The following is a 24,047-nucleotide window of genomic DNA, read 5'->3' as shown; positions in this document are numbered from 1 at the left end:
CCTCATGGGACTATGATATGCACCAGTAGGTGATCTAGAAGCCACATTTGCAGTCACCACTCAAAAAAGAGGCACATGTCTCTGGTCTGTAGAGTTAGGTGTGAAATAGCATGATATGACACAATACACAAATTCGAGACACTGGAGATGTGTCAATTACACATAAAGACTTCACGATCTAAACACCACTGATAAGTGATGCACACAAATCAGCAATCCCATAAAACATTATACATTTTTAAAACATGTTCATTCTTCATTGGTGCCTCACAACTAAAGGGAGCATATTTCCATCTATATTAGGAAAGTGAGTTGTTCAAAGTCTATAGGATAAGACATTAAGAATCTTAGCAAACATATTTTTAAAAACAACAAAAGCTGGGGCGCCAGGGGGCCCGGTCAGCTAACTGTCCAACTCTTGATTTCAGCTCAGATCATGATCTCAGGGTCATGAGATCAAGCCCCACACTCAGTGGAGTCTGCTTGGAATTCTCTCTCTTCCTCTCCCTCTGTAGCAACCCCTCCTTTAAATAAATAAATACATCTTTTAAAAATTTTTTGAAAATAAAAACAACCAAAGCTAGAAGTAAAAGGGGCCATGTAACCTTAAGCCTGATCAGAACAAATAGAAAAAAGCAACAGTTGACCAAAAAGCTTGTGAGCAGGGATGTAGAGAGAAACTGGCAGGGACTGAGAACTCAAACACTTTTAAAAACAAGACATTATGGAGTGGCAGAAATGGTGGCAAACTGGAGAACACAAACCCTGTCCTTCAAAAAAAAATACTACTTTTGTTTCCAAATACTCTTTTAATAAAACAAATCACTAAGTACCAGAGTAGGTTATAGCTGTTACAATGGTATCACAGATTTATTTCAGAGCTCAAAAGGAGTACTATGGATGTGACATTATCTCAGTTTGGCTTCTTATCCAAAACTACGCCCTTAAAGACATTAGTTCTTTCGAGTTCCTTAAAATTCAAAAGTATATTAGTTCTAGTCTTGAGGTTGATGAATATGTGTATAAGCTTTAGGGAGAAAGTGTTAACGAATGTAATTTCTTAAAGGTCTAGAAAAGAAGGTTCAGTTTTATTTCCCTGTCACTTAGAAAAATGATAGAAGCTCATTCCTGTTTCTTCTGCTATTTTTCATAAGGGCAATGACAAAATGTAGGCTGCAGGCTCAGAAGTTCTCAAGGTACTTTTGACAGGGTAACTTTTCATTCTCCCATGCCATCACTCATTCTCCATCTACCCTCATTCTTTTACTTGTATTTCTTTGTTTTTCCCAACTGGTATCGTAAATTTTGTGCCACCCAATGGTGACCGACCTACAACCCTATGAACATCCAGTTAAAGATGTACCCTTAAACAAAATCCCAGACACATGCATGCGCCATTAGCATTAGGGGCCCTAACATAAAGCTAATTCACAGTTGGACCCACCGTCCAACTGAAAGCATAGGGTATTCTATTTCCTTTAGGTCTGACTCTGCATGAGACAAACTGTGGTGTTCTGAGAGTCCTTTCATGTTCCATTCAGTTCTGCAAATATCTTATGATTCTGCGACAAGCAGAGATGCTCACTTAGATAAGTTAGGTCAGTGTAAAAGCTTACGTATTTCTCAGGAGAAGTGTTGATGCCATTGGAGAATTGGGAAAAAAGACAGACTGACCTTAAAGTAAAAAACTTAGGTAATTTCTAGTATATAAATCTTAAAGTGACAGCAAGTCATTCAGATCTTTTCTATTATTTCTTAGCCTAGCAACCCTGATAGCCTGCATTCTTCTAGAGTGACCTCTTGCCCATACCTCATGCTTTCTATTTACTCATGGAGACCAATAACTAGTCTGTTGTTTAGGAGTACATTGGGAAAAGGAATGGCTGGTGTTTATAAAGTTCCCTGAGCCCTCTGAAATCACAAAGCCCAGGATATACAGAATACAAAATAGCTAGAACTGTTTGGGCAGCATAGATATCCAAAGAACCACTGAGTGTGAGAGGAATGGGGTTCCAACATACTTACCAATGCTCTCTTTCAAGATTTTTCTGCATTTTCAGAAACCAAGATGACTGCTGCATTCTCCCTAAGCTAAAGGGGAAAGGCCTTTTAATGTTTTCTTTTAAATGAATTTAACTTGGAATAGTTTATTATGTAGACCAGAGAGCTGAAATATCATTTTTAGTTATAATCCCCCCCTCCGATATTTATAGAGAAATAGGGGAGGAATTCTGCAAGTAAATAGGTTTCGATCTATTGCCATCTCCAGCAGCTGTCATCCTTCAGTTTTGAGGAGTTCACCCCCATTTAATAAAGAACAATGACTCGCTTGAAGTAATACCACAATCAGTAGGAACAGTAGAGGAACTTTGATATCTGGGTACTTTCCCTTCCTTACATAATTCTTCGAAGAAGATCACAATTGAGAGCTTCAAAAGACCTTAAAACAGCCAGCTCAATATCTCTCCTGAGTCTTTCACATGTGAGGAAACCAAGTCTAGGTCATATTAAATGACTTGCCCTGAGGCAGATTGTTTCTTAGCAACAGAAGTGAAACTAAATCCCAACTGTCCGCGCTCATGACAATTGCCTCCCAGGTGAATTCTGTGCTATATCAGAGACCCAGGACTCTGAGGATCCTTGTGTATTTGGGAGAGAAACTCTAAAAGAACAGGAAAGTACCAAATGATTAAACATAAGAAAAAGAATGTTTTGTAACATCAGCAGGCCTTTTTTTAAGTTTCAGGCTTTTTGTAACCTCCATACATCACTAAACTCTCTTTTCAAGGCTAGAAGGGAAGGATTGTGCCAGAGATCCAAAAGCTCTAGAAAAGTAGGAAGGAAACAGAGAAAAGAAGAAAGGCAGACACTGACGATGTCAGTTGTCCAGTGGCCACTGGGAGTCAAACCACTTGTTTACCCTTGAAGGTGGCTTTAGAAAAGCTTTACTAACAGTAGTCCTTGCTGTTTCATAGAAGGAAAAGTATAATGGAATAAAATAAAATAAAATAACTGAAATAATATTATTTATTTTCTTCTTTAATCTAGATATAAAGGATGGAAAGATGGGCAAGAGAGAAGGGTACTTTCTAGGAGAGAATGAAGATACAGCTTTAGAGCATTAAGCTCCATGGAGTTGACATTTTTAGAAGAATCAGCCAGGAAGCAGCATGGTGTCATGGTTGGGAACATGACCAGACTCCCTGGGTTTGATTTTACCTACTTCATAGGGGTGTTGTGAGACTTCAGTGAGTCAGTATTTGTAAAGTACTTAAAATGGAGCCTGGCATATCATATGTTCTATATTTATGTTTACTAAATTTTTTTTTAATTGAAGGTGAACCAAGAAAAAAGTGAGGTTCCCTCATCCCATTATAAATTACTACTCCAAACATATACAATAAGCCAAGGGAATCTCCTTTTATTCATTCAATAGATATATTATGAAATACCTGCTGCATGCCAGCTACTCTTCTTTCAGGTGTTGAGGATTTGATGTTAAGAAACAAAACCTACCAGGTCACCGTCCTCTTGTGGCTTACATCCTAGAAGTGGGGAGTGAAGACAAAAAGAACATATACATTAACATATGTAGTTTCAAGTAATGATAAGCACTATAGAAAAATTAATTAAACAGGGAATAGAGTGAAGAGGATGTACGAATGCATTTTAATTCTGGGTGGGCACACTAAGATTCCCACCCAGCCAGTTTACCTGGGGTTCTTTACCACCTCACAGTGTTGTCAAAACACTATATTTCAAAGCACAATATGGATACTGAGGGGATATTGAGATGACTACGCTAAATTTCCTCATCAAGGAGATGGAGATGGTAATAGAGCCTGCCATGTGAGGTTATGGTGAGTTACAAGTTTAAAAGTCCCTAAGAGGTGCCTGGCGTTTAGAAGCACTAACTTAATACTAGGAATAACCACTTGTAATTGTTCAGTAATGCTCATTTAATTAACAAAACTCAATGAATTCTGGACATTGCTCTTACCTTAACAGTAATAAAATGGACTACTTCCTAACATAAATCTAAGGCTAAAAATAAAATGCCCATGGCTGTGTTGCACAGTGAGCTTTCCGTTCTCGCTTATGGATTTCTCACAGCACAGATTGTTTTCTAGATAAGATGAGGGCCAAACTTTTGAATCTGATCATTATCCACTAAATTAATTTTTTTTTTTTACCACATTTAGGATTACTGTTTAACCCATCAGGACCTATAAGAAATGGTGTTTAAAATCATAACCTCCCTATCTCAGAAATTAAATGAATAAACATAATACTGAGAGGGCATCCTGACTGCATCTCTTAGGGGTAATGTAATCAGTTCCCTAAACTAAGTGACAAATGACAGGGGAGTCATTTGAACAGCAAGGGCTCCATAAAGGTATGTGGCATACAGTGGCACAGGAGTGAACCAAGAAGCTGAATGGGCTGACCCTGACAGTGCAGTTCCATTAAATTGCTAAAGGCATTGTGATTTCATAGAAAAGCAAAGCTATGTAAATTAATAGGAGACATCTAAAAGAACACATCTGGGGTGCCTGGGTGGCTTCCTCAGTTAGGCGTTGAACTTTTTTGTTTTTTTAAGATTTTATTTATTTATTCATGAGAGACAGAGAGGGGTGGGGGCAGAGACACAGGCAGAGGGAGAAGCAGTCTCCATGCAGGGAGCCTGATGTGGGACTCGACCGATCCCGAGTCTCCAGGATCACACCCTGGGCTGAAGGCGATGCTAAACCTCTGAGCCACCCGGGCTGCCCAGGCATTGAACTTCTGATCTTGGTTGGGGTCGTGGTCTCAGAGTCATGGGATCGAACCCCAGGCAGGACACCACGCTCAGTGCAGTCAGCTTGAGTTTCTCTCCCTCTGCCCTTCCCCCTGCTCACATGCATGCTTTTTCTCTCTCTCTCAAGGAAAGAACGAAAGAAAAGAAGGAAAGAAAGGACATATTCACCATTTTGAATGAGCCATTTCCCCACACACACATCCTTTACCATATAATTGAATTAAGTGCTAATTTAATAGTTGAATATAATTTAGCTCTATTTCCTTTTTTTTTTTTTTTATCAATAGCGCTCAAGTGAGAAGCCTTGTTCAATTTATGTCTACAAATGCATTGAGCATCTATGTACGTTTCAGGCACAATACAAGGAGAAAAAAGGATGAAATTACACAGTATCTGCCTTCAAAGAGATTATACTCTAGCAAAGGAGGTTGAACCAAAACCCACGCGATTCTACAAAGCAGAGTATGAATGAGCTATAATAAAAGTAAAAAATTTTTAAAAAGTAAAAAATTATAATAATATTTTTTTTTAAAAGCAAGCTTTGGGGATCCCTGGGTGGCGCAGCGGTTTGGCGCCTGCCTTTGGCCCAGGGCGGGATCCTGGAGACCCGGGATCGAATCCCACATCGGGCTCCCGGTGCATGGAGCCTGCTTCTCCCTCTGCCTGTGTCTCTGCCTCTCTCTCTCTCTCTCTCTCTCTCTCATAAATAAATAAAATATTAAAAAAAAAAGAACTATAAAAGCAAGCTTTGGATGTTAAATGTAAGGGAAGGTCTCTTATGTACAGGAAATCAGGAGTGGGTTCCCGAAGGAAGAGGCAGGTGAATGGAAAAGCCATTTCTATGCACCTTAAAAACTGCTGAGGGGAGTGTCAAGATTGCTAACGGTACTCTGAGCAGAAAGCAACCCAGAACATTTGCTCACTTGTTCAGGTGGATAGCTATGCCATTTGTTTCTCATTTGTGACAACCATCCTCTGAAATACAGCCCATGCCATTAATCCAGCTATGGATTTCATCCATCACTTTGCCCTTCGACCTATAGTAAGTCAAATACTTAGAACCCTAGCAGGTACGTACAACTTCATGGAGTGGACTACACAAGCAACAGAATTCATACTCTCCTACCCTAGGCTAAACATTCTTTCATTACCTGGTATTTCCCTGTGATAATTTTCTTTGTCGGCGATTAATGAGATTTTAGATTTCTGTCTTTTGATTTTGGGTTCTAATCTGATGGTTGATTTGTAGACCCATCGCGAAGACAGGAAAACTGCCCAAGAATCCACATGGTGTTCCTGAGCATTTTCAGAGACATACTTCAGACAAACACCTATGTGAAACAGCCCACACTTAAAGAGAAATCTTCTGCATGCCACGCACCGTTGTAGGTGTTATTAGGTTAACTCCACATTAACTCACTTAAATCATAAAATTAATTAACTCTCTCCATCACAGATGAAGAAACTGAGGCACAGAAAGTAACATTCCTAAGGTCCCAGAATTAGTAAATGGCTGAGTCTGAATTGGAACCAGGTGGCCTGGCTCCAGAGTCTGTTCTCTCAGGTGCTTTCCTCTGCTGCCCCTATCACCAGAGCATCACGTGTCTCTGGTCTGTGGCTCCCCCTTTGGACAAATGACTGGCTATTGTCATTGTCTTCCACAGACCTAGCATCTTCTGTTTTAATAAGAAGTTCAGCCTTTTTTTTTTTCTTTTTAAGTTAACAGGTAACTTCTGCTCTTACCAGAGAAAATGAGCATTCAGTAAACTGCCAGATTCCTTCCTTCATGTCTTGTGGAGAAAATACATCTTAGCTTTACTTGTTCTACGAATCTGTGATGGCATAGTGCTAACTAGATATACTTTAGGTGATCTTTAAGTTTATAATCTATGAACCACATGCACCATCAGTTTTAACTCCTCAAGTCCTTCTTTACTTAGGGGCCACTGCTTGTTGGGAAAGGGTCATATGTACAATTTTCTAACACTAAGAGACAAATATGTTGTAGTAATATTTGAATGTGAGATTTTCTCCACAAATGTACAAGAGATTATTGCATAGATGTAGAGGAGATTGACTTCCCTGCCTTTCACCCCTGGGACTCAATCACATCATCATCTATAATCATTGCTGGTGTCCACTTTTGACAGAGCACTTTTCACTTTTCTAAGTGCTACTGATGTAGATGCAAAGTAACAATTGACCTTACATCCCGAGAGTTTCGCTTCCCCAGTAGGATTGGAACCAGAGGAGGGAGGGATAGGGCAACTCCAGACACGTGATGTCTGCAAACACCCATGTGCCCAGATGCCTATCAGTGAATCTATGATTCATGCATCCATTCAATCAGTCAATTCATTTTGGCCCTATGCTAGCATCAGAGATGAAGATGCAAAGCTGGATAACATTTGGTCCCTGCCTCAAGGAGTTCTACCTACATTGGGACACAGGCAAACATGTCAAAGACTAAACTACTCTGTGGAAAAAAAAAAAAAAAACTGCTTAGGGAAGAGGGAAAGCTAAGTATATGAGAGTCAAGCAAGGTATTCTGAGTAGGTAGAGAATGCTTGAGCTGAATCTCAAAGAATTAGTAAGTATTTTTAGCTAAATAGAGCATCGAAGGAGCCACTCCAGACAGAGGACGCTGCCCGTGCTCTTGTTAGGTCTAGAGACAGTAAGGAGAAATAGATGCCCGTGCTCATCCATTCTCTGTCTCTCATGGCCTCTTTGTCTCTCTGTCTATCTTTCCATCTCTATCTCTCTCTCCATCTCTTGTGCCATGTGCCCTCACTTTCCTAGAGAGGAAGAAAGAGAGAGAGAGAGAGAGAGAGAGAGAGGAGAGAGGAGAGAGATTCACTTCCTTCCCCATATAGTAACTGTAAGAGAAACTATGGAAGAGTTTGGAATCTATGGAATCTCCCCAAATTTCTCCAATCCACTCAAGTTTGTTTTCTTTTCTGGAGCTTATAAAAACATTGGCACTTAATTATTTTCTTATATTTAAGTATATACTCAAGGAGATTACATATTCCTGGAAGGAAGGGAAACTTAGTCCCTTTTATATCTTGATAATTCCTAGGGTGATGCGACATATATATTCTGTGCATAAAAACTCTTGTTGAATTAGATAAATAATATCTACTAACCCTGTTGTTCAGAGCTGACTCTCTACTGAGGGTTCACCTGAGTACAGGTGAAAATTCTAAGTCACTCCAATGTCTGGGGTAATTAAAAATTCTGAACTGACCCCCAAAAAATCAATCTAAGATTATGAGTCTAGAAACATTTTTACATGGACCAAAACACTGTTTATTGTGACTGCTGTTCTCAACCTAATGGTAGTGAAATAGTTCTCAGATTATTAGCTCACTACAGATGTAGAAGGGGTTCTCAGCAACCCTGGCCAGGGTTTCAAAACAGGGTCACACTTCTCTGTGTGTTCTAGACCTTGCTGAAATGCCTCCTGTGTCTCGCACCCCCCCCCCCGCCCCCGTGCGCCATTAACCAGACCACTCACTGACTCGTGACATCTGCTCTTTTCTGCCTCTCTTGCTCTAGCTTATCACCAGAGCTTGGAACGGTGCCACCAGGACTTTACCAAAAGTGCTCCCAGAGCTGTGAATAGCCACAGAGGGTGCCAAATCTGCTATAAATGACTGCCAAAGTCTGTTTCATAGCTGCAGGTGCCCAGCGTGTCATAGGTACTGATGTTTGAGCTGCTGGCCACAACGCCCAGTATGTCCCCATCATAAGCACTTTAACCAGTGCCAACTGAATGTTCCGCCAGTGCCACTGGAGCCTGCCAATATGGGCACCATCACTGAGCGTGGGTGCCCAACGTTGAGGGCACCGGTGTCTAAAACATAGCACCATCTCTGCTTGTTGATGAAGCTGCTGGTGCCAGTTATGCTGACTTCTTTTATTCCCAATGTCCCCAAAATGTATCATGATGCAACTTTTTTTTTATTGAAGCTTCTTCTTCTCCTTCAGAATGATCTCTGGGAGCCAGGCCAGGGCCTAGTCAGAGTGCCAGATCCTGAAATCCATCCAGAGTCACACATTTCCCTATGACACTTGCCTATGGTCCTATGAATCAATTACGTGGCCGCCTTCTCTGAGCAGAAGAGTCTTTTGAGGACTCTGGATTCCTCCTTAAAAGCAGACCCACTCAAGACCAAACTTGCAGTTGTCCATACATTTCCACACATGACAGGTGGACATGGTTCTCTTCAAGCTGAAACTCATGCCACACAGCTAGCCATCAAGCTGACAGACTCCTGGTCTATGTTAGAGAACAAGGAACATTTTTTCTTCTTCTTTTTTTTAAATTAATTTATTTTTTATTGGAGTTCAATTTGCCAACGTATAGCATAACACCCAGTGCTCATCCCATCAAGTGCCCCCCTCAGTGCCCGTCACCCAGTCACCCCCACCTCCTGCCCACCTCCTTTTCCACCACCCCTTGTTCATTTCCCAGAGTTAGGAGTCTTTCATGTTCTGTCTCCCTCTCTGATATTTCCCACTCATTTTCTCTCCCTTCCCCTTTATTCCCTTTCACAATTTTTTATATTCTCCAAATGAATGAGACCATATAATGTTTGTCCTTCTCCGATTGACTTACTTCACTCAGCATAATACCCTCCAGTTCCATCCACGTCGAAGCAAATGGTGGGTATTTGTCGTTTCTAATGGCTGAGTAATATTCCATTGTATACATAGACCACATCTTCTTTATCCATTCATCTTTCGATGGACACTGAGGCTCCTTCCACAGTTTGGCTATTGTGGACAGTGCTGCTATAAACATTGGGGTGCAGGTGTCCCAACGTTTCACTGCATCTGTATCTTTGGGGTAAATACCTCCAGCAGTGCAATTGCTGGGTCGTAGGGCAGGACTATTTTTAACTCTTTGAGGAACCTCCACACAGTTTTCCAGAGTGGCTGCACCAGTTCACATGGTGTAAGAGGATATGTAAGAGGGTTCCCCTGTCTCCACATCCTCTCCAACATTTGTGGTTTCCTGCCTTGTTAATTTTCCCCATTCTCACTGGGGTGAGGTGGTATTTCATTGTGGTTTTGATTTGTATTTCCCTGATGGCCAGTGATGCGGAGCATTTTCTCATGTGCGTGTTGGCCATGTCTGTGTCTTCCTCTGTGAGATTTCCGTTCTGTCTTTTGCCCATTTCATGATTGGATTGTTTGTTTCTTTGCTGTTGAGTTTAATAAGTTCTTTATAGATCTTGGAAACTAGCCCTTTATCTGATACGTCATTTGCAAATATCTTCTCCCATTCTGTAGGTTGTCTTTTAGTTTTGTTGACTGTTTCTTTTGCTGTGCAAAAGCTTCTTATCTTGATGAAGTCCCAATAGTTCATTTTTGCTTTTGTTTCTCTTGCCTTCATGGAGAACAAGGAACATTTTATTTTGTTTTACCGAAAATTATCCACAATCTGACCACTTACCACCTCTGCTCTCGCAGCCTGTCCAACCCATTAGCCTCTCTCTCTCCTGGATTACTTACACAGCCTCTGAGTAGGTCTTCCTCCTCCTATTCCTGCCTCCTTATAAACTACTCTCAACACAGCAGCCAGCGTCTCCACTGAAATGTGAGCTAAACCATGTCACACTTTAGCTCACATCTGGCACTGGCTCCCTGTTTCTCTCCAAATGAAAGCCAAAGCCTTCCAAGGCTTCAGAGCTTCACTTTCTCTGTCCCCTAAGTACCTCTCTGACCTGCTTCCCACTATTCTCATCTTGCACACGCTGCTGTAATCCCCTTGGTTTCCTTCTATTCCTTGAACAGACACCAATCTCACTCCTTCCTGAGGGCCTTTGCCTTCCCTGGTCCCTTTACCTGGAATCCTCTCCCCCAGCCATTTTACCATCCTTAAATCTCTGTTCAAATCTAGCCTTCTGAATGAAGCTTCCCCTAACCACCCTGTTTATTCTGCACATCACAACACGTCAATTACGGGCATAATTTCCTTATTTATTATGCATGGTAACAATTCTTTGTCTCCCCCACTAGAAGGTAAGCTCCACAAGGACTGGCGCTTTTACATGTTTTGTTGACTGCTGCATACAGAACACTACCTAGAATATAGTAGGCATGCTATAGGTATCTGAGTGAATAAATGAATGAGTAGATGAGTGGATGGATGGATAGATGATGGATGGATAAATGTGTGGCAGGTCCCCAATTCTGTAATTCCTATACTGATTTTTGGCCACCATGTGAATGACGTCCTTTGTCTTCCCTACCCAGTCAGAATATAAGTCACTCATTTGTATACTGCTAACCTTGGGTTTATGGTACATTTATCTGTTTGAAGTACTTCTGTGGGTGATGTTATTATGCACATGCCTGGAGGCTCCGAGAAAGGACATGGTTTTTAAATATCAAATATATAGAATTGGCATTCAGAACATTCATTATTTTCTGAAGACTCAAGTTTGGGGAATTTTGTTGTTGTAGCAGTTGAGACTAATAACATGCAAACAATTTTCCTGACTGATAGTAGCATTTAAAATTTCTGTTTTAAGAGCAAAGCAGTGTGCTTCATAACCATTGAATATCTACGTGAATGTCAGAAGATATGTACCGTCAGTGGGGGAAAAAAGTGATCCTGTATTTTTTACTAAATATAATTCACATCACTGGCAGAGAGGTTGAAAATGTGAATGATGGTAAGCATTGTTCAGCAGTTTATTCTAGTTGCAGTAAATCCCCTTCATCTTTAATCTGAGCTCTTGTTTTGTAAAAGAGCTTTGCTGCAATGAACTACATCAAAATAAATAGTGACATTTAACAAAAGGATCTAGGGTCAGCATTATCGCAACAAGGATTTTAGAAATGAAAAGGTGGTAAAAACATATTCTTTTACTGAATTAAAAAAGTCTTACCAAAAACTTCAGAGTGAAGTATGATAAAATCATTCAATAATACCATTCAACTCCAGTGACCATGTTTGAGTACTGAGTAGTGGTTCTATTGATCTCCTCACCATTACCCTGCAAGTCTTCTCTGGCAGATAACTGCCAGGTTCTCAGGGATGCTGCTGAGAGCAGTTACTCTGCACATGCATAGAGATGAGGCAGAGAAGACCGCGTCTGACTCCCAGTCCACGCATACTACCTGCAAAGTGATAAAGAGATCGTTGCATAGTTGTCTCTGTTGTTGTCTTCCCCTCACACACACACCCAACCTTGATTTATAGAGTTTGTCTGTTTGGGCAGCTTCGCTCATTTAACTTGTCAGTCTAGTGCCTTTGATCGAAAGGGGTGCCCCAGAACCCCGATGGCTGGAGGCTGGACTGGTCTGGCTACCACTTCTACTTCGTTCACCAGCCTACTATTGTGTGCTTCCAGAAGTTGATCACCCCTGTGTCTTGAAAACACTTCTCATTTATGCACACTTTCATGTCCATTGCTTCCCTTCCAGGTTACTCCAGGAGTTAAGCCTTGTCAAAATAAGGGAGATGTCAGGGCCTCTCCAGGCTGGACTTCAGTTTGTTTCTTTTACTTATTGAAATAGAAATCACAGAGCATCATGGGACAGTGCTCGGTCCAAAGCACTTGACCTTCATTCCTCCAAAATGCAGTGCAGAGTAATATCCAGATATTACTCCTTCACTGCTCCTGCCCTGTACCTAAAGCTGGGAGTCTCCAATGTCTGAACACTCAAGAGATGCCATGTTGGGAAGGTTTGGTCATTGGCAGGAAAAAAATACAGATGTTAACTATTATCTGCAATTTTAGGTCCATAATGACATCCAACTACAATCTGCCTACAAGGCTCTGAGGGTTCACATTTCTCCCGATTCTCCTATAGAAACTGTATCCATGACAGAGTATGATCCAAACAAAGGGACCTTGAGCGACAGATCTGCACATGTCCCATGTCTCCCTTGCCTCCTGCATAGCTACAACCAGAGACCTATCACACCTCGTTTCCAAACAACTGTCTCAGTGTATTAATCCTTAAGTTTCCACAGAAGAAATCTCATTACACAGGGAATCCAGAGTCTCAGACTCCATGAAGGGTATTTTCCCAAAGATCACCTAAAACCCCTCACCAATGAGGTGATGCACGTGGGATCACTTTGGGATCCTCAAAGGGTCGTGTGATTGTAAGGTAACATTCTTATCATTAATAGCCCTATCCATTCCACAGACGTGTCTCTCCGGCCAAGCTGCACTACAATAGCACTTAGATGGTGATGGGTAGACTTTTTTCCGGGGCCCCATGGTCAGTGGATCTGCCTTCCTCTTTCATGCTCAGTCAGCCTTTGAAGAGCCACTGATGAAACAGCACCATGATGTCTAAGCCCAGGTCTCAAAGCCTATAGGAGATCTGATCCTCCCGCGACTCAACGGACCTGCATTTGGACTTGGCAGCACACTGCCTGCTAGCACTGCTTGTCCTGGTTTATTTTCAGAGCTGCCGTCAGTCCGAGTCCTGGGTAGCTGCGGGCCAGAGCAGAGGAGGCCAGAACAAGGAGCAGGACTAGAGGGGCACCCGATGGTAGCAGCTGTCTGTATTTCAAAAGTCCTGGGAGGGAGCATGAGAGTACGAGAGTACACCCAGGTGGGAAAAGAGAAGCCACAGTCCATTGCAGCTTCACAGGCGGGTTGAAGTCACCGAGCTCGGTACATCGGGACTGTGGCCCCCCAGCACGTCTACATAAATGATAGTCAGGTCTGTATGTGTGAATCCGGGGACAGCTGCCCTGGCAACTGAGCCCTTTGCCAGCACTTGACATGCAAGGGTCCAGCTGTCACCAAGTCCAAGCCAGGTGGCTTGTGGACCCTCACAACTGTAATGCAAAGATTATTAACCCCAGAGTTAGTCCAACTGTGCCTCTCACGCTATAATTTCCAAGAAAGGCCAGCAGCAATCCTAAAGCAAAAGACAGCCCTCTACCTCATCTTAATCTCCACAGCATTCTTGCACTCTTATTCCCTCATATTTTGGACCTTCCTCAGCCCCGAGTCCTCATTTCTCACTCCTTTCAATGCCTTTTCCTTGCGCTTTCTAAAACCTCCCCCTCTCCTTCTCTTCCCTTGCCAACTCCTTAAAATACCCCTGATTGCAATTTCCACTTCCTCATCTCCAACTTACACCTCAACCCCCGACAGCCTAGCCTCAGGGCTCTTTTCTTTTATATATATATATATTTTTTTTTATTCCATACAATTCTGGTGAGCTGTGTGCCGGATCCCGTGAACCCTTCTCCTGCCTCATCTCAGTAGACCTCTCTACAGCATTCCATCGCTGCTGACTACACCCTCTTTGAAACTAAGTTTCTCCCATTTCCCTTTTTGTCTTAACTATTCCTTTTTGGTCTCCTGAGGATGATTCTTATCTTTCACTTTGAAAGTGTTGGTTTGTCCTCACACCACTTCTCTTCTTGCAGTACACACCCTCCGCAGGCTCATCCATGCATGATTTCAGCTCCCACTTACGATAAAAATAGCTAAGATGTATTGGGTGCTTCCGTGTGCCAAGAACGGTGTATTGTTTCACCGAATGCCTACGACTACCCCGGAGGCAGACATCCTTATCACTCATGTGGCTAATCAGAAGACGGAGGCTGAAGAAGACTAAGCAGCTTCCTCAAGATCATGCAGCTAATACGTGGAGGAGCCAAGACTCTCACCTGTACTGCTTACGATGCCCAAGGCTATGTGTCTCCTCAGACTTCCCCCGCCCCAAAATTTAAAGTTTAGGTCCACGCAGCATCTTTAATTTCTCACGTTTCAAAATTATTCATGACATCCCAGTCTATTTTCTTTTATTTTTCTGCTAGTAACACCACCATGTACCCGGGTACAGGTATCAAAGCTAGAAACTTGAGGTTTTCCCACAATTTCCCCCTCTTATATCCTGCATAGTTATCACAAAGGGGTGATGGTGTGATGGGCAGAAAGATGCCAACAAATGAAGTTAAAGGAAATGAGATTTCTTTGAATGGCAACGCCTGTGAAAATTAATGGCTTCACAAAACAAGAGATAATGCGACATACTGTCAAGTGGAAGTGTAGGCTTCCTTACATGTTATGTATGAAATTACCTTATTTTCAATTCTGTTTGTATTAGAGGAAAGGCTAAGCCACTAGAATAGAAACCTCCATAATGTAGTGGTTTAAAGAATAGAACATTTACTTCTCCCACGTAACAGTCGAAGTAAGCAGACCGGGTTTACAAATTGGCTCTGCTCTGTGCAATTCTGGGAGGACCCAGGACCCTCCATCTGTCGCTCTGTCACCCTCTAAAGCACTGCTACTCAAGGCGTGGACCACGGACTCACAGCGTTAGCATCCCCAGGAAGCTTGTTAGAAATGCAGAATCTCAAATCCTCCCTCCAGCCTATTGAATTAGAACCTGCATGTTAACAAGATTTCCCACGTGATTCTTTCATACATAAGGTTTGAGAAGCATTTCCCAAACTCTAGGGTATTATTCTCCCTGTGTAGTCAAAGCTGGGCTGCAGGCACTAATGTTCCAGCTCACGGGAAGACAAAAAAGAAAAAAAAAAAGCAACTCCAGAGCAAGGACCCTATCTTTCAGGTTGAAGGTGACCTGAAGTTTACATGCAGCACTTTCACTAACTTCCCACAGGCTCAAATATGTTCTCATGGAAACAACCAGGAGCAAAGCTGGTGTTACCATTCATTCATTTGGTGTGTCTTGCCTCTAGTAAGCCCCATTTCTCTGGACAAGGGGTCTCTGTTTCAATTTTGCAATACTTTTCAGACATAAAAATATCTAATTCGTTATTGGCTTTCGGGAGTCCTTATTCCCTTGATCTAATTACCATGCCAATATGTAATGCTGACTAAACAACCTATTGTATTCAGAACTATATTTTTAAAGGGGGAGGGGAAGAGGGGGTAGGGGAGAGAGAGAGAGAATCTTAAGCAAGCTCCATGCCCAGTGCCAAGCCCACCAGGCAAGGAGGGGGGGCTCCATCTCAAAGTACCTGAGATCATCACCTGAACTGAAATCAAGAGTCAAATGCTTAACTGACTGAGCCATGCAGGTGCCCCAGAACTATTTTTTTTTAATTTAACCCCCAATCTGTCATAATATCTTTCCCTCTTTTTATTTATTTTTCCCATTTCTGTTGCATTCTTGCTACAGTTTTCATCCTGTGGTTTCATCACGTTGTAAAATATTACCCTTGTCTGAACAGACAAAGCTGGTTTTAGGCAGAAAGAGTCATAGGCAACAACACATATGTGTCCATTCACATATGACAGCCAGACTATTTCAAGTAAAGCTGAGAAATTAAGAGAAAATAAAACAGAAGTGATCGTGTAATCTTACAAAAAACCTTCTAGATCAGTGGTTTTCAAACATTTCTTTTTAAAGCAGAGAAAGCTCTTCCTCCTCTTACCTGTGTTAAAACTCTTAAAATATGGGTCACTCTGACAGAGGTAGACTAGATGGTCTTAGAGCCTCGCCTCTTCAGCTGCCCGATAACTGGATCCCTTAAAGCCCACCAGACTCCACAGACCCCCCACTGTCCTAGAGTTGGTAATCTCTGCCTGCTACGTGACCCACGATGTTAATGCCCTCTCTGAGGTCAGATTTGCTTTGAGAGGTGAGGAAAATCAATGCCCATTTGGGCAATGTAACAAAACACTGACAGCCACAAGGAAAGTATTTAGTAAAATGTATTAATATATCTAAATTTCTTTTTGAGACTGAAGCATCTTCCAGCTAATTCCAATTTCCATCCCAGCTTCGGTTTTTCCCGCATTTGGGGGTTCCACAAGTTGAATGAGATCACCTTGTTAGGAAGCTCTGTTAGGATTGCCTACCGCCTGCCCACCACTCTGCCTCTCAGATTACAGATGGTGCGTTAACTCTCATTCATGCTCAGCAGCACTGCAGGCCCGCAGCCCCTGGAACTCTCTGTTTAGCTCTGTCCTGCCAGGTGTCCCTGCTGGAAAAGAGGTTCATCTTGGTAATTTGAGAAAATAGTTGCAGTGTTCCTTGTGGCAGATGCCACTGACAACTCCTGAAAGAGGTGTGGATGCCATCTGACTTTCAGCCTAAATGTCCTTATTATCATTTGGGGGTTTGTTTTTTTGGGTTGTTGTTTTTTTGTTTTTTTTTTGTTTTTTAGTTTTGCCTTTGGGCTTCTTTTTTCTTTACTGGATAAATAAATCTGACGCTAATTCAGTATTAACTTTAAAAAGACAGAATTGCAAAATTTAGGAATTGTGAAGGAACTTTGAGATCATTGGCCCAAAACCATCATTTTACAGGTGAGAACACTGAAGCTTGGAGAGCTGAGGTAACTTGCCTGTAGTTACATAGCTTGTTAACAGTAGAGCCGAGGTGCTGGGCTACAGCAGCAAAGCCCAGCACATTTTGTTAACACAGCACACTACCTGGAATTGGTTCTTGGTATGTAATCATTTTAAATAGTACAATAATAATGTTAGGCATAAAAATAGCCCTCATTTTCATAATATGTAGCACAAAATACAAATGTCCTTTACTAGTGGGTGCCCATGCCACTGAAGTTAATTTGTCACTTTATCTTCATGTGTTCATTAAATTGCTTAATAAACATTTGGTAAATGCCTGCCATGTGTGGGATGCTTCACTGGGCACATAAGAGATGACAAAGTTGGCTAAGATCTTGTTTCTTCACCAGAAGGGTTACAGTCTAAGGAAGAAGGCAGATATTCACATCTCTAGCTATAAACAGAATCTATGCAAATTACTACAAAAATCTAGAGGAAGATATGATTAATTTTAACTTGGGAGGGAGTAAGGGTAGTACTGGAGAAGGCTTCACAGAAGAGGAAATATTTAAACAGGACCTTTTAAGAATGGATAGGATTTCAACAGGAGAACAGAGGAGAAATAGTATTCCTGACAGAAGAAATGGCAAAGGGAAAAGTACGAAGATATACTAGTTATAAAATGGATTATGGCCCCAAAAATCATATTCCTAAGATAAAGAATTACTTAGTTTATGGTTAGCAAAGATGTAGGACATAGATGTTTACTAGATGACAGCCAGAAAGCTTGGGAAGGATGTTAGTTTAGCTCAGCATCCCTAGTCTTTCTCAGTCTCGTGGAGGTGACTTTGGACTCATAAATTAAAGAGTTTGGGTATTTTACACGTTACTTGGCTCTGAGTAAAGTTATAAATCCCTCCATCATATAGATGGACTCCATCCAATCAGTTGAAGGCCTTGTAAAAGCAAGACTGAGGTCCTCCATGAATAAGAGGGAATTCTCCTTCTAGACTGTTCTCAGACTTCAGCTGCAACATCAGCTCTTTCCTGGGTCTCCAACCTGCCAGCCTATCCTGCAGATTTTGGCTTGCAAGATTTCAGACTTGTGTGTGTGTGTATACACATCCCATTAGCTCTATTTCTCTGAAGAACATTAACTAATATAAATACCAAGGGTTTTGAATTAAAGAGTGACTGTATTAGTCAGCTTTCCCCTGTATGTCATAATTCCAGTGATTTATAGCAACATAAAATATACACATTTATTTACACATTTATTTTTCTTACTCATGCATCCAAATTCAGCTGGACTCATCCAAATTCAGTGAACCATGATAGACTTCAAGGTTTTACGTTTAGGTTTGCTACACAAGTCTTCACCTTTCTCCTGGGACCAGCAGTTGTGTGACTGTTTAGCCACGTGTTATGCATGTAATAGCACCCAAAAGGATTAGTAGATCACAGGAGTAGAGAGGCCTCACTTATAAACTGCCACACTGATACTTCTACCTGTACCATTGGCCAAGCAAGTACATGACCAACATCAATGGGATGGAGAAGTAACTCTAATCACGTGGGATAAAATGCAGATCCCTTGGCAAAGGGCACAGAGGCATAATTCTAGTAGAGGAAGAAAGTGAAGACTTGGAAACAATTTATGTACCATATATCACATAATCCTTACACCACCACTTAGGGTAGATGCAATTGTCAGAATCCAAAGTCTATTTTGGAAGGAGGGAACTGAAATCAAATTTATGAGACTTATGAGAATCCAAATTATGTTGGCCTCATTAAATATGATAGTAAAACAGAAAGAGGAATGTATGATGACTCCTAAGCAATGACTTGGGCAATGATGTAATGGGTCCCCACCCACTGAGATTAGAAACCCAGAGAGAGGGCCAGTTTGTGAGCCAAAGGAGACGTTGTATGATAGCTTTAGAGGCCAACTATGTGAGGTATCCTGCAAACATCTGGAAATTTGTCTCTTAAAGCTCAAGAAGAGAAGCCCATCCTGGAAAAAAACTACGAAAGCAAAGGCAAAAGTATTACAAGCATGGGAAGCAGTATCAGCAAAGATACAGAAGTGTCTTGCACATGCAGTTCACGTTCATGGTGTGGCTAGGAGCTTAACACACTGTTCAGACAGGCACACATGTCTATTCATCTGTCTTGGGGTACATGTGGCCCAGTAGTGTAGGACTAAGTTGAAAAGGCAAGTTTATCCTTGATCTCAACTGCCCTAGAATTCTGGAATAGGACATTTTCACTCTCATCAAGAAGGAGCCACTGTAGTTTTCTGTGCAAGTGTTTACTTAAAAGCCTGGCTTTTTGGAAAACTGATGCAGCGGCACAATAGAAGCTAAACCAAAGGTAGGAGGCCAAGGGGAAGGCTACCGTGTTAGTCTTCATAAGCACCAACAAGAACCTAACCAGGGCAGCAGCAGTAGGAACAGAAATGAAGGAGCAGATGGAAGAATTGCTTCAAAAGACATTATTGTGCGGCACAGCAACTATCCTGCATATCATTAAATATGTGTCAAGTTAATTTTGTAACTTCATTTGGCTCTAATGTCTTCCTCTCCTCAGGTATGCAGAGCCTTCATAATTAATTGGTCATCTCTTTGCCTGTTTTTTTTTAAATTAAGAGTTATAATCTCCTTGAGGAAGAGACTATGACTGTTTTGTTCTGTCCTGCCCCACAACATCCATCAGAATAGGCACCAACTAAATACTGAGTGAGTGAGTGAGTGAGTGAGTGAGTGAGTGAGTGAGTGAATGACTGAGTGGCTGGAGGAACCCTGCCCCTGCACACATCTGTCCGTGTGTTCATCTCCAGGTTCTCTCCACTCTTGCTCTCTACTTTACCTGCATCTTCATTCTCCCCCAGATACGTTCCTCCCTCTCACCTCCTCAAGGTTGCTCATGGAGAACTTGCCTTACAGGAGGAACCAGATTACCAAGAGTCTGCATTTAGTCAGATACTAATGTGTTTTCCCCCCCACATCCTGCCTTCAACCAAACTCAACTGCTTCTCTCTTTACATTTTTAATGTCATTCAGACATACCCACTAACTTGCCAGTCATGTAAAATATTGAAAACTCAGTTCCAATCTACATAAGCCCTTAATTTTATTCACTCTGCCCCCACCCACCCCACTGACCCCAAGTTTAGGCTTCTTTCCCCTGAGGAACTGGCACCTCTCTCTTCTCTGATTCCAAATGTCTTCCCACTGGAGCAAGAAGGAGGAATGGGGAAGAAAAACAAACTTCCTTCTACGAATTGGGTTTGCTTTGTAGAGGTCTGGTTGATGTCCCCACCAGTGCTCTTCAGCTAACTGTGACCATCAGCCAACCTCCGTGTGGTAGGTGGCCAGTGATTGTTCTGTGTGTGTGCTTGGGGTGACCCATGAGGACGCCAGTGCAAAGTTCTCCGGGATGGGACATCTGAGTCTACCCTAGATTGATTCAAGGCTCCCTAAGCTCGTCCTCAGTATCTGCCACTGGGGCAGTCGAGTTCTGGACAGCTAACACTAAGACTTTGCCAAGCTGTCAACTGGGGAAGTCAGGGAGTTTCCCAGGCTGCTGTGATTAGTCAGGATGGTAGCATTGGTTCAACTACCTCTTCATAAGTCCTGGAGAATATCTCTAGCCCCAGTATTTTTATGACCCATAGTATATGAGGATACTTAGTATCTTTGTACCTCTGGTTTGGATCCTAATCTCCAATTTTACACACACTACGCTCAGTTATTTGCAACTGCCACTAAACTTCACTTTACAAACCCTGAGTTGTCATTTACATTTGTAGCTACTGCGGAATAAATATTGTGTTAAATGTCACTAAACACACCTTCAGCGAGTAGCTAAAATGGGTCAGTCCAGTGTGCAAGTGACATACAAAAGCCTGACCGTTCAGACTCTAATGCAAATGAAGAATTATACCATAACTCCCAATAGAGGGCATTTAAACCTCAAAGTGGAAAATAGATTGGTGAGTGGAACAATAGAAAAGAGGAAAGGAGAAAAAATAATTTAAAAATGAAAGAGTAAATATAATCCCAGAAGAAGAAAAGAGAGATAAAAGAGCTGAAGAAATACTTTAAAATATTGATTAAGCCTGTCCACAAGGGGAAAAAAAAAAACCAGCAACAAATTCTCTTTTGGGGGCCATGTGGGAAATTTGCATATGGACTGTATATTAATATAATTTGATCAATGTTGGATTTCTTGAATGTGATGCTACTGTGGCTACATAGGAGAATGTCCTTGCTCTTAGGAGATACTTGATGAAACATCAGGAGGTGAAACTTCATCATGTCTGCTAAAGGGTCGGGGGGAAAATAGGTCTTCCCAATGGTTCACCTACAATCAAACGTGTATTGTATGCATGTGAATGAGAAAGTGGGTATAGAGTAAAATGTAGAAATTTAGTGTGGCCAAATGTTAACCTTGGGTGAATCTGGGTCCAGGGCATTCTGGGAGACGTGGACATGCTCCTCCTGGCTCTTTCTTCAAGGAAGGATTTGCCCAGCAGTGGGGAGAGTGGTCAGCAGACAGCCTCCAGCTGTCAGCATCTGCACAGTCAGCCTCTGCTGGGGAGAGCTGCCTCACCAGAGCCATGCTTGCCCCATGCCAGCTGCATCCAGTGATAGAGAATGTGGAGATGGGAGCCACAAAGGTCCAGTCATCTGCCAGCACAAGACCTCTAGTAGCATGACCCGCTCCAGAACCGTCCCCTCCCCCGGATTCACGGAGGCTTCATCGGGACCCATCACAGTCTGACTCCTCTTCTGCCTGACCCTCCTTCTCATCCCTCCTTTCATAGGTGTTGATCCCCTAACAAGCACCTCAAATCTAATTTTTAAAAAAAATGAAAGTAAAAAGAACCTTCAAAATGAGAACGCTGCATAGTGGCAGAGAGCCTATCATATTTAGGATCAAAATCTCAACCCCTGATGGCCAGACTAATCTTTTCTCTCTGCACAAATCAGAATCATCTAGATTTCCATTAAATATTTATCTCCTCGAATCTGAAGGAAGAGGAAAATCTATGTATTTTGCCCTGTTTTGCTCTTCCTATCCTGAATTGCACTGAAGGATCACATGAGGTTGATGAGGTGCCAACTGTCTGTAATAACTGAAGTATTAGATGCATGGTAATGGCATGCAGAGCAACACAAGTCTTAGAAATGAGTTCCTTCAAAAATCCAATAACCATAAATTCAACTAAAATTTCAAATAAAAGCTAAAAAGACTAGAATAATCACACAAAAATTTAAACCCAGAAGTTTCTCTTGCTTAAATTACTTTCACACTCCAATTTAAACTCAGAAACATTATGCTGCTGTCACACTTCTTTGTTCTCCTAAAGGAAAAAAAAAATATCTGTATATAGCTGACAAAAAATAGGAAGCTGTCTGCCAGCAAGTTCTCTATTCATGTCTAACATACTGTAGAGTCTATGCAGAACACATGGTCTTTAAACACCGAAAAGCCTCTCCTTTACTGGCTTAACACTGCAGTATGTTTCTCCAGCATGTTTGCACTACCTACAATACATGTCTTGCATAAGCATGAATTCCTTTGGATGTTTAAGCGGTGCAGTATTTTCACATGCTTTGATGTTGTACATATGAGAATTATCATCTACATTTTGGGAGTGCAGTTTCTTGCACATTGAAGTGAATATGACTCAACTGCCATGACTTTAGATTTCATCCAACAGGATGTCAATAATGTCTACACCAGAAGTTTGACATATTTCGTCTTCTCAAATGTGGAGCTGACATAGCAGCCAAATTAGAAATTTCTGGGTGCATTTTTGAGAGCTAATTCAGCGTGAAAATTACTAATTACTTGGAATTGTGCAAACCAAAGTATTTTGGTTTTCCTTAGTTTCTTATCCAAAAAGACCTGTTGCTTCAGATCAGATAAATTTCCAAGTGGCAGGATCCATCCTGTTTGTGGGGACTCAAAATAATCCTAATCCTAATGTGATTTTCTTGATTACAGATGAGACCCATTGGCCATGATGGCTATCATCCCACTTCTGTCGCTGAGTGGCTGGATTCCATTGAACTAGGGGACTACACCAAAGCCTTTCTAATTAACGGCTACACATCGATGGACCTGTTGAAAAAAATCTGGGAGGTTGAACTTATTAACGTAAGTTGGTCTCTTAAACATACCTTCCCCATTCAACCCTTGGTAAATGAAATTCACATTGGAGGTAGGTAACATTTTTTTCTTTGTTACTGTGCGGACATCCATCAGGATTTTACAGGTATGCCTTCTGCTTTAAATATACAACTATCTTGGTTCCAGTCGAGCTCCACAGTACTTGTCTTTTTAAGTTCTGATGGGGAGAACTAGGAGAACTCTCAGGGTGTTTTGCATTATCCAAGAAAACCTCCCAAGTGTTTTGAGGCTTCCCATTTTAGAAGATTTAGTCAGTTCAGGTTATGAGCATGATAACAAATAGGCTCCCATCCTGATCTTGCTCATACTCACCATTAAAGATTAGAGTTCTCATCTTTAGTTTCCTATCTCCATTCTGTTTCTTTGACTGCATGTATAAACCCTACTTTTGAATACACACTGCTTTTGTTTGTTCATATTAAATAGGCTGCTATAATATCGACATTTTATTACCCAGGGCTTATATCTAATCTTAAGTTGTCTGTTTTATTTATATAATTGAAATAGATTTTTTATAAAAACTAGCCAATATATGTTGCCATGTATTCAAGCCCAAAGAGATCAACTCAATCTGTGTAAATGGTTTTTAATACTGATACTTATTTCATTTTTACTGCTCTTTTATTCCCAATGGCATCAAGGAATGAAAGAAATGGAGTGGGAACATGTAATTATCATGCCTTCACATTGGTATCCTGAACATTTCTCTTCCTAAATGAGTGAAAAATCATTTAATCTTTTAGAGGATTTCTTAGATTTAAATTTTATATTCTAAAAATTTTTTA

At 41.4% G+C, this 24,047-nt stretch overlaps 1 protein-coding gene and 1 long non-coding RNA gene across 20 annotated transcripts in view; both read left to right on the top strand.

Moving 5' to 3' along the window:
- ANKS1B (ankyrin repeat and sterile alpha motif domain containing 1B) overlaps nucleotides 1-24,047 on the top strand; it is a 1,057,476-nt gene that overhangs the window by 754,506 nt on the left and 278,923 nt on the right. For all 19 annotated transcript variants that reach the window (XM_038558749.1, XM_038558744.1, XM_038558739.1 and 16 more), the window contains one exon: nucleotides 23,077-23,229. In XM_038558749.1, the coding sequence (XP_038414677.1) occupies nucleotides 23,077-23,229 (153 nt within the window). The remainder of the gene's footprint in view (nucleotides 1-23,076; nucleotides 23,230-24,047) is intronic.
- On the top strand, nucleotides 611-5,224 carry LOC119874563. Its single transcript, XR_005370673.1, has 3 exons — nucleotides 611-1,196; nucleotides 3,049-3,248; nucleotides 5,086-5,224. It is a non-coding gene; the product is annotated as an uncharacterized LOC119874563 (long non-coding RNA).

The sequence above is a fragment of the Canis lupus genome, chromosome 15, assembly GCF_011100685.1.
Source record: "Canis lupus familiaris isolate Mischka breed German Shepherd chromosome 15, alternate assembly UU_Cfam_GSD_1.0, whole genome shotgun sequence".
Lineage (NCBI taxonomy): Eukaryota > Metazoa > Chordata > Mammalia > Carnivora > Canidae > Canis > Canis lupus.
This window is presented reverse-complemented; position numbering and strand designations above follow the sequence as displayed.